Consider the following 13,849-nt stretch of genomic DNA (forward strand, 5'->3'; position numbering starts at 1 on the left):
CACTTCCTCAGTACTGCCTCTCTGACTGCACACCACTTCCTCAGCACTGCCTCTCTGACTGCACACCACTTCCTCAGTACTGCCTCTCTGACTGCACACCACTTCCTCAGCACTGCCTCTCTGACTGCACACCACTTCCTCAGTACTGCCTCTCTGACTGCACGCCACTTCCTCAGTACTGCCTCTCTGACTGCACACCACTTCCTCAGTACTGCCCTTCTGATTGCTCAGCACTTCCTCAGTACTGCCTCTCTGACTGGAAACCACTTCCCCAGCACTGCCTCTCTGACTGCACACCACTTCCTCAGCACTGCCTCTCTGACTGCACGCCACTTCCTCAGCACTGCCTCTCTAACTGCACGCCACTTCCTCAGCACTGCCTCTCTGACTGCACGTCACTTCCTCAGTACTGCCTCTCTGACTGGAAACCACTTCCTCAGCACTGCCTCTCTGACTGCACACCACTTCCTCAGCACTGCCTCTCTGACTGCATGCCACTTCCTCAGCACTGCCTCTCTGACTGCACGCCACTTCCTCAGCGCTGCCTCTCTGACTGCACACCACTTCCTCAGCGCTGCCTCTCTGACTGCACGCCACTTCCTCAGCACTGCCTCTCTGACTGCACACCACTTCCTCAGTACTGCCCCTCTGACTGCACACCACTTCCTCAGTACTGCCTCTCTGACTGCTCAGCACTTCCTCAGTGCTGCCTCTCTGACTGCACGCCACTTCCTCAGTACTGCCTCTCTGACTGCTCAGCACTTCCTCAGTACTGCCTCTCTGACTGCACACCACTTCCTCAGTACTGCCTCTCTGACTGCACACTACTTCCTCAGCACTGCCTCTCTGACTGCACACCACTTCCTCAGTACTGCCTCTCTGACTGCACACTACTTCCTCAGTACTGCCTCTCTGACTGCACGTCACTTCCTCAGTACTGCCTCTCTGACTGCACACAACTTCCTCAGCACTGCCTCTCTGACTGCACATCACTTCCTCAGTACTGCCTCTCTGACTGCACATTACTTCCTCAGTACAGCCCTTCTGACTGCTCAGCACTTCCTCAGTATTGCCTCTCTGACTGCACGCCACTTCCTCAGTACTGCCTCTCTGACTGCACACCACTTCCTCAGTACTGCCTGTCTGACTGCACATCACTTCCTCAGTACTGCCCTTCTGACTGCTCAGCACTTCCTCAGTGCTGCCTCTCTGACTGCACGCCACTTCCTCAGTACTGCCTCTCTGACTGCACACCACTTCCTCAGCACTGCCTCTCTGACTGCACACCACTTCCTCAGTAATGCCTCTCTGACTGCACACCACTTCCTCAGCACTGCCTCTCTGACTGCACACCACTTCCTCAGCACTGCCTCTCTGACTGCACACCACTTCCTCAGCACTGCCCTTCTGACTGCACACCACTTCCTCAGCACTGCCTCTCTGAATGCACGCCACTTCCTCAGTACTGCCTTTCTGACTGCACACCACTTCCGCAGCACTGCCTCTCTGACTGCACACCACTTCCTCAGTACTGCCTCTCTGACTGCACACCACTTCCTCAGTACTGCCTTTCTGACTGCACACCACTTCCTCAGCACTGCCCTTCTGACTGCTCAGCACTTCCTCAGTGCTGCCTTTCTGACTGCACGCCACTTCCTCAGCACTGCCTCTCTGACTGCACACCACTTCCTCAGTACTGCCTGTCTGACTGCACATCACTTCCTCAGTACTGCCTCTCTGACTGCACACCACTTCCTCAGTACTGCCTCTCTGACTACTCAGCACTTCCTCAGTACTGCCCCTCTGACTGCACATCACTTCCTCAGTACTGCCTCTCTGACTGCACACCACTTCCTCAGTACTGCCTCTCTGACTGCACACCACTTCCTCAGTACTGCCTGTCTGACTGCACGCCACTTCCTCAGTATACCTCGATGACAGCGCGCCACTTCCTCAGTACTGCCTCTCGGATTGCGCGCCACTTCCTCAGTACTGCCTCTCGGATTGCGCGCCACTTCCTCAGTACTGCCCTTCTGACTGTGCGCCACTTCCTCAGTACTGCCCTTCTGACTGTGCGCCACTTCCTCAGTACTGCCCTTCTGACTGCGCGCCAGTTCCTCAGCAATGCCTCTCTGACTGCGCAGCACTTCTTCAGTACTGCCCTTCTGACAGCGCGCCACTTCCTCAGCACTGCCTCTCTGACTGCACACCACTTCCTCAGTACTGCCCTTCTGATTGCTCAGCACTTCCTCAGTACTGCCTCTCTGACTGCACGTCACTTCCTCAGTACTGCCTCTCTGACTGGAAACCACTTCCCCAGCACTGCCTCTCTGACTGCACGCCACTTCCTCAGCACTGCCTCTCTGACTGCACGCCACTTCCTCAGCACTGCCTCTCTAACTGCACGCCACTTCCTCAGCACTGCCTCTCTGACTGCACGTCACTTCCTCAGTACTGCCTCTCTGACTGGAAACCACTTCCTCAGCACTGCCTCTCTGACTGCACACCACTTCCTCAGCACTGCCTCTCTGACTGCATGCCACTTCCTCAGCACTGCCTCTCTGACTGCACGCCACTTCCTCAGCACTGCCTCTCTGACTGCACACCACTTCCTCAGCGCTGCCTCTGACTGCACGCCACTTCCTCAGCACTGCCTCTCTGACTGCACACCACTTCCGCAGCACTGCCTCTCTGACTGCACACCACTTCCTCAGTACTGCCTGTCTGACTGCACATCACTTCCTCAGTACTGCCTCTCTGACTGCACACCACTTCCTCAGTACTGCCTCTCTGACTACTCAGCACTTCCTCAGTACTGCCCCTCTGACTGCACATCACTTCCTCAGTACTGCCTCTCTGACTGCACACCACTTCCTCAGTACTGCCTCTCTGACTGCACACCACTTCCTCAGTACTGCCTGTCTGACTGCACGCCACTTCCTCAGTATACCTCGATGACAGCGCGCCACTTCCTCAGTACTGCCTCTCGGATTGCGCGCCACTTCCTCAGTACTGCCTCTCGGATTGCGCGCCACTTCCTCAGTACTGCCTCTCGGATTGCGCGCCACTTCCTCAGTACTGCCCTTCTGACTGTGCGCCACTTCCTCAGTACTGCCCTTCTGACTGTGCGCCACTTCCTCAGTACTGCCCTTCTGACTGCGCGCCAGTTCCTCAGCAATGCCTCTCTGACTGCGCAGCACTTCTTCAGTACTGCCCTTCTGACAGCGCGCCACTTCCTCAGCACTGCCTCTCTGACTGCACACCACTTCCTCAGTACTGCCCTTCTGATTGCTCAGCACTTCCTCAGTACTGCCTCTCTGACTGCACGTCACTTCCTCAGTACTGCCTCTCTGACTGGAAACCACTTCCCCAGCACTGCCTCTCTGACTGCACGCCACTTCCTCAGCACTGCCTCTCTGACTGCACGCCACTTCCTCAGCACTGCCTCTCTAACTGCACGCCACTTCCTCAGCACTGCCTCTCTGACTGCACGTCACTTCCTCAGTACTGCCTCTCTGACTGGAAACCACTTCCTCAGCACTGCCTCTCTGACTGCACACCACTTCCTCAGCACTGCCTCTCTGACTGCATGCCACTTCCTCAGCACTGCCTCTCTGACTGCACGCCACTTCCTCAGCACTGCCTCTCTGACTGCACACCACTTCCTCAGCGCTGCCTCTGACTGCACGCCACTTCCTCAGCACTGCCTCTCTGACTGCACACCACTTCCTCAGTACTGCCTCTCTGACTGCACACCACTTCCTCAGCACTGCCTCTCTGACTGCTCAGCACTTCCTCAGTGCTGCCTCTCTGACTGCACGCAACTTCCTCAGTACTGCCTCTCTGACTGCACACCACTTCCTCAGTACTGCCTCTCTGACTGCTCAGCACTTCCTCAGTACTGCCTCTCTGACTGCACACCACTTCCTCAGTACTGCCTCTCTGACTGCACACTACTTCCTCAGCACTGCCTCTCTGACTGCACACCACTTCCTCAGTACTGCCTCTCTGACTGCACACTACTTCCTCAGTACTGCCTCTCTGACTGCACGCCACTTCCTCAGTACTGCCTTTCTGACTGCACACCACTTCCTCAGCACTGCCTCTCTGACTGCACACCACTTCCTCAGTAATGCCTCTCTGACTGCACACCACTTCCTCAGCACTGCCTCTCTGACTGCACACCACTTCCTCAGCACTGCCTCTCTGACTGCACACCACTTCCTCAGCACTGCCCTTCTGACTGCACACCACTTCCTCAGCACTGCCTCTCTGAATGCACGCCACTTCCTCAGTACTGCCTTTCTGACTGCACACCACTTCCGCAGCACTGCCTCTCTGACTGCACACCACTTCCTCAGTACTGCCTCTCTGACTGCACACCACTTCCTCAGTACTGCCTTTCTGACTGCACACCACTTCCTCAGCACTGCCCTTCTGACTGCTCAGCACTTCCTCAGTGCTGCCTTTCTGACTGCACGCCACTTCCTCAGCACTGCCTCTCTGACTGCACACCACTTCCTCAGTACTGCCTCTCTGACTGCACACCACTTCCTCAGTACTGCCTATCTGACAGTGCGCCACTTCCTCAGTACTGCCCTTCTGACTACTCAGCACTTCCTCAGTACTGCCTCTCTGACTGCACATCACTTCCTCAGTACTGCCTCTCTGACTGCACACCACTTCCTCAGTACTGCCTCTCTGACTACTCAGCACTTCCTCAGTACTGCCCCTCTGACTGCACATCACTTCCTCAGTACTGCCTCTCTGACTGCACACCACTTCCTCAGTACTGCCTCTCTGACTGCACACCACTTCCTCAGTACTGCCTGTCTGACTGCACGCCACTTCCTCAGTATACCTCGATGACAGTGCGCCACTTCCTCAGTACTGCCTCTCGGATTGCGCGCCACTTCCTCAGTACTGCCTCTCGGATTGCGCGCCACTTCCTCAGTACTGCCTCTCGGATTGCGCGCCACTTCCTCAGTACTGCCCTTCTGACTGTGCGCCACTTCCTCAGTACTGCCCTTCTGACTGTGCGCCACTTCCTCAGTACTGCCCTTCTGACTGCGCGCCAGTTCCTCAGCAATGCCTCTCTGACTGCGCAGCACTTCTTCAGTACTGCCCTTCTGACAGCGCGCCACTTCCTCAGCACTGCCTTTCCGACTGATCGCCACTTTCTTAGTACTGCCCTGACACCGTGCCACTTCCTCAGTACTGCCCTTCTGACTGTGCGCCACTTCCTCAGTACTGCCCTTCTGACTGTGCGCCACTTCCTCAGTACTGCCCTTCTGACTGCGCGCCACTTCCTCAGTACTGCCTCTCGGATTGCGCGCCACTTCCTCAGTACTGCCTCTCGGATTGCGCGCCACTTCCTCAGTACTGCCTCTCGGATTGCGCGCCACTTCCTCAGTACTGCCCTTCTGACTGTGCGCCACTTCCTCAGTACTGCCCTTCTGACTGCGCGCCAGTTCCTCAGCAATGCCTCTCTGACTGCGCAGCACTTCTTCAGTACTGCCCTTCTGACAGCGCGCCACTTCCTCAGCACTGCCTTTCCGACTGATCGCCACTTCCTTAGTACTGCCCTGACACCGCGCCACTTCCTCAGTACTGCCCTTCTGACTGTGCGCCACTTCCTCAGTACTGCCCTTCTGACTGCGCACCACTTCCTCAGCACTGCCTCTCTGACTGCACGCCACTTCCTCAGTACTGCCTTTCTGACAGCGCGCTGCTTCCTCAGTACAGTCCTTCTGACTGCCTGCCACTTCCTCAGCACTGCCTCTCTGACTGTGCGCCACTTCCTCAATACTGCCCTTCTGACTGCGCGCCAGTTCCTCAGCACCGCCTCTCTGACTGTGCAGCACTTCCTCAGCTCTGCCTCTCTGACTGTACGCTACTTCCTCAGTACTGCCTTTCTGACTGAGCGCCACTTCCTCAGTACTGCCCTTCTGACTGCGCGCCTCTTCCTCAGTACTGCCTCTCTGACTGCGCAGCACTTCCTCAGTACTGCCTCTCTGACTGTACGCCACTTCCTCAGCACTGCCTCTCTGACTGTACGCCACTTCCTCAGTACTGCCTTTCTGACTGAGCGCCACTTCCTCAGTACTGCCCTTCTGACTGCGCGCCTCTTCCTCAGCACTGCCCTTCTGACTGCGCGCCACTTCCTCAGTACTGCCTTCCTAACTGCGCGCCACTTCCTCTGCACTACCTTTCTAACTGCACGCCACTTCCTCAGTACTGCCTTTCTGACTGAGCGCCACTTCCTCAGTACTGCCCTTCTGACTGCGCGCCTCTTCCTCAGCACTGCCCTTCTGACTGCGCGCCACTTCCTCAGTACTGCCTTCCTAACTGCGCGCCACTTCCTCTGCACTGCCTTTCTAAGTGCGCGCCACTTCCTCAGTACTACCCTTCTGACTGTGCACCACTTCCTCAGCACTGCCTCTCTGATTGCGTGCCACTTCCTCAGTACTGCCCCACTGATTGTGCGCCTCTTCCTCAGCACTGCCTCTCTGACTGCACGGCGCTTCCTCAGTACTGCTTCTCTGACTGCACGCCACTTCCTCAGTACTGCCCCTCCAAATGCGTGGTGCTCCCTCAGCACTGCAATGGAGTGTCCAACTAGATTGCGTGGGGAAGTCTCTGGGTGGGACATACATACAATTTTCTTAGTGAGATGTGAAAGTATTAGCACTGAGCCAAACTAACAGAGTAAATCTCAGTCTACACTGTAAACTTCTGCATTATTCAACAAACTGTTAAATGCAAATGTGACAGCTAAGATACTGCAAGTATATGTTTCAACAGGCTCAACACTCTGCTGATCCTGTGTCCTAATTGCTTTTGTAACTTGATAAACTGACCACTAACATTCTTTACATAATTGTTCATTAACTCAAAACTGCTCGACAATATACATTTATATTAAAAAAAAGGCTTGATAAAGAGTTAATTTTCTAGGTATGTTTTTTTGAAAATTTATTGATACCTTACCTGGTAAACCACTGTTAATCGCAACAGTCCCAGAGCACAGTGAAGCCTCAGGTTTTGAAGGCTGATGCACAATGACATCCTCAGTGGTTACGCACACTTGGCTGCTGCGGGGAAGGGCAGGCAGGTCATGTGCCAGACATTCAGTTGCCCTAGTCTGATGGTTCTCTGTTGCCCCATCACTGTGGACTTTGCTCTTGTTACTGCAGTTTGTCTCAGTGTTCGATGTTTGTTTTTCTTTTAATTTCATCTTTGCTGCAAAGGAACTCGTGCGGTTCCAGCAGACAGATTTGCATTTCTTCCCTCCACCTTCAACCGGGTACCTGGATGCTGTCTTACAGAGTTCAACAAAATCATCGTCTGATTCATCCATCAGTACAATGTGTGTTACATTACAAGGTGAACATGGAGATCAGCCATAACCACAACTCAAAACCATCCTCTTTGTTTTCCAAATGCCTGCAAAAATACCAAAGAGAAAGCCTCATTGCACAGAAAAGAAATCCCTATCCATTTAATTCATCCTTTCCTTGAACCTCAGTCCTGCGGGAATCCCCCGCCCCCATACAGTTCTTCTTCCTGTAATTGACTGGCATCTAAAATCCATTTTTGGCATCACTTAACGAGAGCATAGTGTCACACTGGGTTACATCCCTGCCTGAGCCAGAAGCTTCAAGTTGAAATCCCAACCCAGGACTTGATGGCCAAGGTTCATAACACGGCCAAACCTGCAAATCCTTCCGACACCCACCACTGACAGGCAGTAAGAGCAGGAGAGATTCCTGGTCATCCATGCGATGGAAAGAAAGTCGGAGCCTCTACCATCACTATCCATAGCTCCAGACTACAACATGCATGTAAAAGTGCATGTTGCCACAGCAACTCAGACTCCAAGTGAAGTGTAACACACCACAATGTGTGTTAAACAAAGGAACAGGTGTCCTTGTACAAGAATCACAGTAAGTAAACATACAGACACAGCAAGTGATCAGGAAAGCAAACTGTATACTGGCTTTTATTACAAAGGGATTGGAGTGTAAGAGTAAACAAATCTTACTACAATTACATTGGGCCTTGGTGAATCCACACCTGGGAGTACTGTGTACAGTTTTGTGTTCTTACCTAAGAAAAGGTATACTTACCTGGGAGGGAGTGCCACAAAGGTTCACTGAGACTGACTGATGTGTTGAGGGGATTGTTCTATGCAGGCAGCATATTTTTCCTAAAATTTAGAATGAGAGGTTATTTCATTGAAACATAGAATTCTTGAGGGGCTTGACAGGGTACATGCTGGGAGTATGGTTGATCTGGTTGGAGAGTTTAGAACTAGAGATCACAGTCTCAGAATCAGGGCCATTTCGGGCTGAGATGAGGAGAATTTTTTTCTCTCAAAGGGTTGTGAATGCTCTATCTCAGAGAGTTGTGAATGCTCAGTCACTGAGTATATTCAAAACAGAGGCTGTTTTTGGCTAGTAAAGCATTACGAGTATGTAGATAATGCAGCAGAGAGTTGAAGTTGAAGATCAGCCATGATCTTACTGAATAGCACAGATGGCTCAAAAGGCTAAATGGCCTTATATTTATAGAGGAGTCCCTTCAGCCCCTCAAGCCTGTTCTGTTATTCAATCTGTATCTTAAATCCATTTACCCACCTTTGTCCCATATCCCTTCATACCCTAATCCAACAAAACCTATCAATTTCAGTTTTGACACTTTCAGTTCACAAGGGTGAAGTGAGAGAGTTCAAGATTTCCACACCCCTTTATATGAAGAAGTGCTTCCTGACAACAGTCCTGAACAACCTGGCTCTAATTTTAAGGTTTTGCCCCCTCGTTCTGGTGGACTCCTCCCATCAGAGGAAATAGTTTGTCTTTATCCCATCAAATACTTCAATCATTGAAAATACTTCCATTAATCACCCTTTAATCTTTCTTATACTGATTACGAACCCAGTGTAAACAACCTGAAGCAGGCCTCAGAATTTAACCCTGTCAGTCCCCGGCATCTTTCTGGGGCAGCTCTCCACCCCCGAGGTAGATCAGACTTTTATCCAGGTTGCTCAAAATATCAACCATTACAACAACAGGCCAGTCTTCCCGCTACAGGAACTGTACAGCCTCGGGGGGGGAAATACTCACTCCAGCGGCAGGGCCGGAGCCAAGGAGCAGCCGGGGTGAGGTGGGGGGGGGGGGGGAGGTCCAACGAGGCCACAGTTTCAGGTCAGGGTGGCTTCGGGGCTCCTTCACTCCCGCAATCCGTTCCACCTGACACCGAGGCCTCGGGTCCCGGATGTCGCTGGGAGCGGGCCTTTCTCGCACCGGAAGTGCCCCGGCCGCCATTTTGCATCAATAATAGAAGAGCACGTGACTCCTGCCGATCAGCTGACTGTCGGCAGTCATGTGATGGGAGCGGAGCCCAGCGGAGCGGTAGGTAAGTGGATTACGGGGTCGGGGAGGGAGAAGTTGTTCCCGGGGTGTCATTAGTGGTTGTTGTCGGAAATACCGTAGTCAGTTGCAGACAGCAACCTCTCGCAAACGGCAATGTGATAATGAGCAGATAATCTGTGTTGTGATGCGGGTTGAGGGATTAGTATTGGCTCAAGTCCGCTCTTTGAAATAAATTCTGGGATCTTCTACGTCCACTTAAAATTCTCGATTTAACGTCCCCAGAGAAAAGTTACGGTGTGGAAAGAGGCTATTCAGCCCATTGTGTCTGTGCAGGCCAAAAAAAATAAACTAACCGCTCATTTTAGCCCCACTTTTCAGCGCGAAAACTCAGCAGGTCTGGCAGCTTCGGCGGAGAAGAACAAAGTTAATGTTTGGAGTCCTCATGACCCTTCAACAGAGTCATGAGGACTCGGACCCTTCAACAGAGTCATGAGGACTCGATCTTCTACGTCCACTTAAAATTCTCGATTTAACGTCCCCAGAGAAAAGTTACGGTGTGGAAAGAGGCTATTCAGCCCATTGTGTCTGTGCAGGCCAAAAAAAATAAACTAACCGCTCATTTTAGCCCCACTTTTCAGCACGAAAACAGAAATACTTGCGAAAACTCAGCAGGTCTGGCAGCTTCGGCGGAGAAGAACAAAGTTAATGTTTGGAGTCCTCATGACCCTTCAACAGAGTCATGAGGACTCGAAACGTCAACTGTGCTCTTCTCCGCCGATGCTGCCAGACCTGCTGAGTTTTTCCAGGTATTTCTGTTTTTGTTTTGGATTTCCAGTATCCGCAGTTTTTTTGCTTTTTTCCCCGTTTTTCAGCACCTGGTCCATAACCCAGGTCAGGTGGTTACTGTACTTCACATGCAGGTACAGGTACCTTTTAAACGAGTTGAGCGTTTAAGACTCAACCACCAACTAAGACAGTGAATTCCAGACACCTACCATCCTCTGAGTGAAAAAGTCTTTCCTCGTGTCTCCTCTAACCCTTCTACCATTCACCTTACATCTATGCCTCCTGGTAATTGACCCCTCAGATAGGAGAAACAAGTCTTTTCTGTCTACCCTGTCTAGGCCCCTCATAATTTTGTATACCACCATTAGGCCACCCCTTGGCCTCTTCTGTTCTAAGGAAAGCAACCTGAGCCTATCCAATCTCTCCTCATAGTTGTAATTTTCAAGCCCTGGCAACATTCTTCTAAATCTCCTCTTCACTCTCTTCAGAGGAATTATGACCTTCCTGTACTGTGGTGACCAGAACAGTGTACACAATTCCAGCCTAACCAGCGTTTTATACAGTTCTATCATTACATCCCTGCTTTTGGATTCAATATCTCATCCAATAAAGAAAAGCATTCCATATCCTTTCTTGTTCACCTGCCCTGTCACCTTCAAGGACCTATGGACATGCACTCCAAGGCCTCTCACTTCCTCGGCCCCTCTCAATAACTTCCCCTTTATTGAGTATTCCCTTGCTTTGTTTATGCTCCCTAAATGCATTGCCTCACACTTTTCTGGACTGAATTCCATTTGCCATTTCTCCGCCCACTCAACCAAACCATTGATATCATTCTGGAGTCGACAGCTGACCTTTTCACTTTCAACCACACGACCAATTTTTGTGCCTTCTGCAAATTTCCTAATTACACTTCCCACATTTAAGTCTGATTCCGAAAGACCACCTCCGAATGTGTGCTCAATCTCTAGAGTGAGACTTGAACCTTCAATCTCAGAGGAATAAAGAGGGTACGGGAGAAGGAATGAACAAGAAGTGAGGCAAGCTTTACTTCCAGCACAATAAGGCTCAGTTACACTGTGGGTGCTCCTTTGCAGTGAGATCAGGAGAGACTGATTGTAACAAGGAACAGAGTGAACAGTGGACTTTGATTTTTCACATTCCAGTTGAGTTCAGTACTGAGATAATGCACAAGCCGACCATGTAAAGGTCATAGTTCCCTCTAAAGCGAAAGCAGAACAACATAATCTGCTGCTGAGTAATTATAAAATCTTACAGCACGGAAGGAGGCCAATTGGCCCATTGTGTCTGTTAATTAGTACCAAAAGCCCTGCTTCAGATTCTAAAAATCTTGATAACGCTCTGTAAAAGATGTATTCCAAAATCTGAGGTTTAATCTGACTGAAACAAAGTTCTGATGTGCCTTACATGGTGCTTTTATTAGTTGGGGCCAGCAACATTTCACTTATTTTCTGTACCGGTAGGCAGTGTTGGAGCAGAATGTATGTACGGTCACCCCCATCGTCTGCAGATTGTTGAATGAAATTATATGGCAAAAAAGGTGTTGACTATGCAATAATTGAGTGTATCAGGTATAGCTCACTTACTATTTCCTGAGTCCAAAAGCCATGGGTTCAAGTTCCACTCTGGATTAGAGCAGATAGTTTGACACTTCAATGTAGTAACTGAGGGAAGGACGTCGAAGGATGATGTGACAATAACTCTGGTCCCGTTTACCTGTGTGAGTGGAATTTAATGGTTCCGTTGCACTAGCTGGGGTAAGCAGAGTCCTCTTGTCTTGACCAATGCAGCAAACATCTGTTTTTATTTTATTAAACAGATCTTTTCAGTAAAGATTACTGGATCATTGTCTGATTCTTGCCTCCTTTGCTGATTCCTGTACTTGGTATCTAATGTCCTGTTTATATTACAGTATCATTTCTACGTGATGGTATTTAATGCCATTTATATTTCAGTATCATTTCTACATGATGGTATTTAATGTACTGTTTATATTAGAGTGATTTCTACATGATGGTTCTGTCCCTGTTAAATTCAGCCCTTGTTTATGCTCAGGACGGGTCTGACAGCGATGGGACAATCAGTCTGAAGTCCTTTCCCGATGTAAGAGAAAAGTGTGTAAAGGGCAGAAGATAATGTGCTAATGTCCCATTACTGCCAAACCTGTAACCCCCTCTCTCCATAAAATTATAAACAGGATGAATTCGGTCTTCTGATCTGTCAAATCAAATTCAGATCTCAGCTTGTGCATACATACACAACAGTTATTTTTGTTCATTCATGGAATGTGATCATCGCTGGCAAAGCCATAATTTATTTATTACTCATCTCTAATTGCCCTGGTGAGCTGCCTTCTTGAACTGCTGCAGCCCATGCAGTGTAGGTAGAACCACAGTGCTGTTAGGGAAGGGAGTTCCAGGATTTTGACCCAGCGACAGTGAAGCCTCATTTTTTTGAGACAGATCCTCTCTGGAAACGGAAACTGATCCTCCCAGTTGCTAAGGAAACTAAGACAAACAGATTGTAAACCAAAGCTTCTGGTTGAAGCTATGTAAAAGGAGACAGAGCCATCAGCACCCAGTAGATGATGAGTTCAGTGGTGCAGTACAAGCAGGCTGAAGAACACAGAGGCTAGATCCAAAAGCTGAGAATAATGAAAGGTACAGTTGCCGCAGCTGTTCCTTTTACTTAAAGGTAACATCGCTGGATCTATAACAAAGACAGAAAATGCTGGAAAAACTCAGCAGGTCTAGCAGCATCAGTGGAGAGAAAAACAGAGTTAGCATTTTGAGTCCGTATGACCCTTCTTCAGAGCTCTGGACCTATGCCATCCAGACCGTTGTAAGCAGAGTTGAGGAGGTTCTGCAGACATTTGCCATTTTTGATGAAGACTGCACCTGTGGAACTCAAGTTGGTTGTGTGCCACTATCGGCTGAGGATCAAGTTAGCTCCAAGAAGAAGAGGAGCTGAAATTCTTCATGAGGAAGACAGAGCTTTGAAATGCTTTTGCGACTAAGGTTGATGACCAAAAATCACCTGTTTTGGCTGCTCCAAGTTTCAATAAACCATTCAAAAATAGCTTTTGATGTTAGTAATGTAGGTGTAAGAGTGGTGTTGCTGCAAGAGGATGACCCTGGTATGGAGCATCCAGTCAGCTATTTCTCAAGAAAACTTAATACATGTCAATGAAAATACTCCACAATTGAGAAGGAAAGGTCAAGTCTTGAGTTGGCTCTTCAACAGTTTGAAGTCTAGGTTTCTAAAAATCAAGGAGACACATTAATTTACACTGTTCATAATTCACTGGAGTTTTTGGAAAAGATCCGCACAAAGACTCTTCAGATGTTTCACTGGAGTTTAATGCTACAGTCCTGTCCAGAGTTTAAAGAAGAGTTTTGGTCATTCTATGATGTTTGAATCCTGCTAATCCTAATTGTTACATTTACTCACTTTTTTGCTTTGGTTAAGCCTTTATAATTTTGTACATATGATATGTGTAATTGTGAAATGTGCAAATGGTTAACTGTACAGTATAATTTATTTGTTAATGTTTATGATGATAAGAACTTGCTGTATTTGTAAACTAATAGTTGTTTGTTAGAACAGAACTTGTGTATTGTTGAAAAAAGAAGCTTTCCATCTTGCACTCTGGAGGACAATCGCAAGAA

The 13,849-nt window shown here is 49.5% G+C and overlaps 2 protein-coding genes across 8 annotated transcripts in view; one reads left to right on the forward strand and one right to left on the reverse strand.

The window, feature by feature from the left end:
• The window catches only part of slx4 (SLX4 structure-specific endonuclease subunit homolog (S. cerevisiae)), a 32,642-nt gene extending 23,313 nt beyond the window's left edge, over positions 1-9,329 (reverse strand). Inside the window, exons 1-3 of one of the 6 annotated variants that reach the window (XM_041206827.1) lie at positions 9,126-9,326; positions 8,130-8,209; positions 6,991-7,446 (exon numbers count right to left, since the gene is read on the reverse strand). In XM_041206827.1, coding sequence (XP_041062761.1) covers positions 6,991-7,360 — 370 coding nt within the window. In that variant the 5' untranslated portion in view covers positions 7,361-7,446; positions 8,130-8,209; positions 9,126-9,326. The other 5 variants (XM_041206832.1, XM_041206831.1, XM_041206828.1 and 2 more) reach the window with 5 other exon arrangements.
• Positions 9,330-9,348: 19 nt separating this feature from the next.
• Positions 9,349-13,849, forward strand: part of amdhd2 (amidohydrolase domain containing 2) — a 37,393-nt gene continuing 32,892 nt past the window's right edge. The window contains exon 1 of one of the 2 annotated variants that reach the window (XM_041206834.1): positions 9,349-9,417. In XM_041206834.1, coding sequence (XP_041062768.1) covers positions 9,390-9,417 — 28 coding nt within the window. In that variant the 5' untranslated portion in view covers positions 9,349-9,389. The remainder of the gene's footprint in view (positions 9,418-13,849) is intronic. The other variant, XM_041206835.1, reaches the window with a different exon arrangement.

This window comes from Carcharodon carcharias, chromosome 15 (genome assembly GCF_017639515.1).
Source record: "Carcharodon carcharias isolate sCarCar2 chromosome 15, sCarCar2.pri, whole genome shotgun sequence".
Lineage (NCBI taxonomy): Eukaryota > Metazoa > Chordata > Chondrichthyes > Lamniformes > Lamnidae > Carcharodon > Carcharodon carcharias.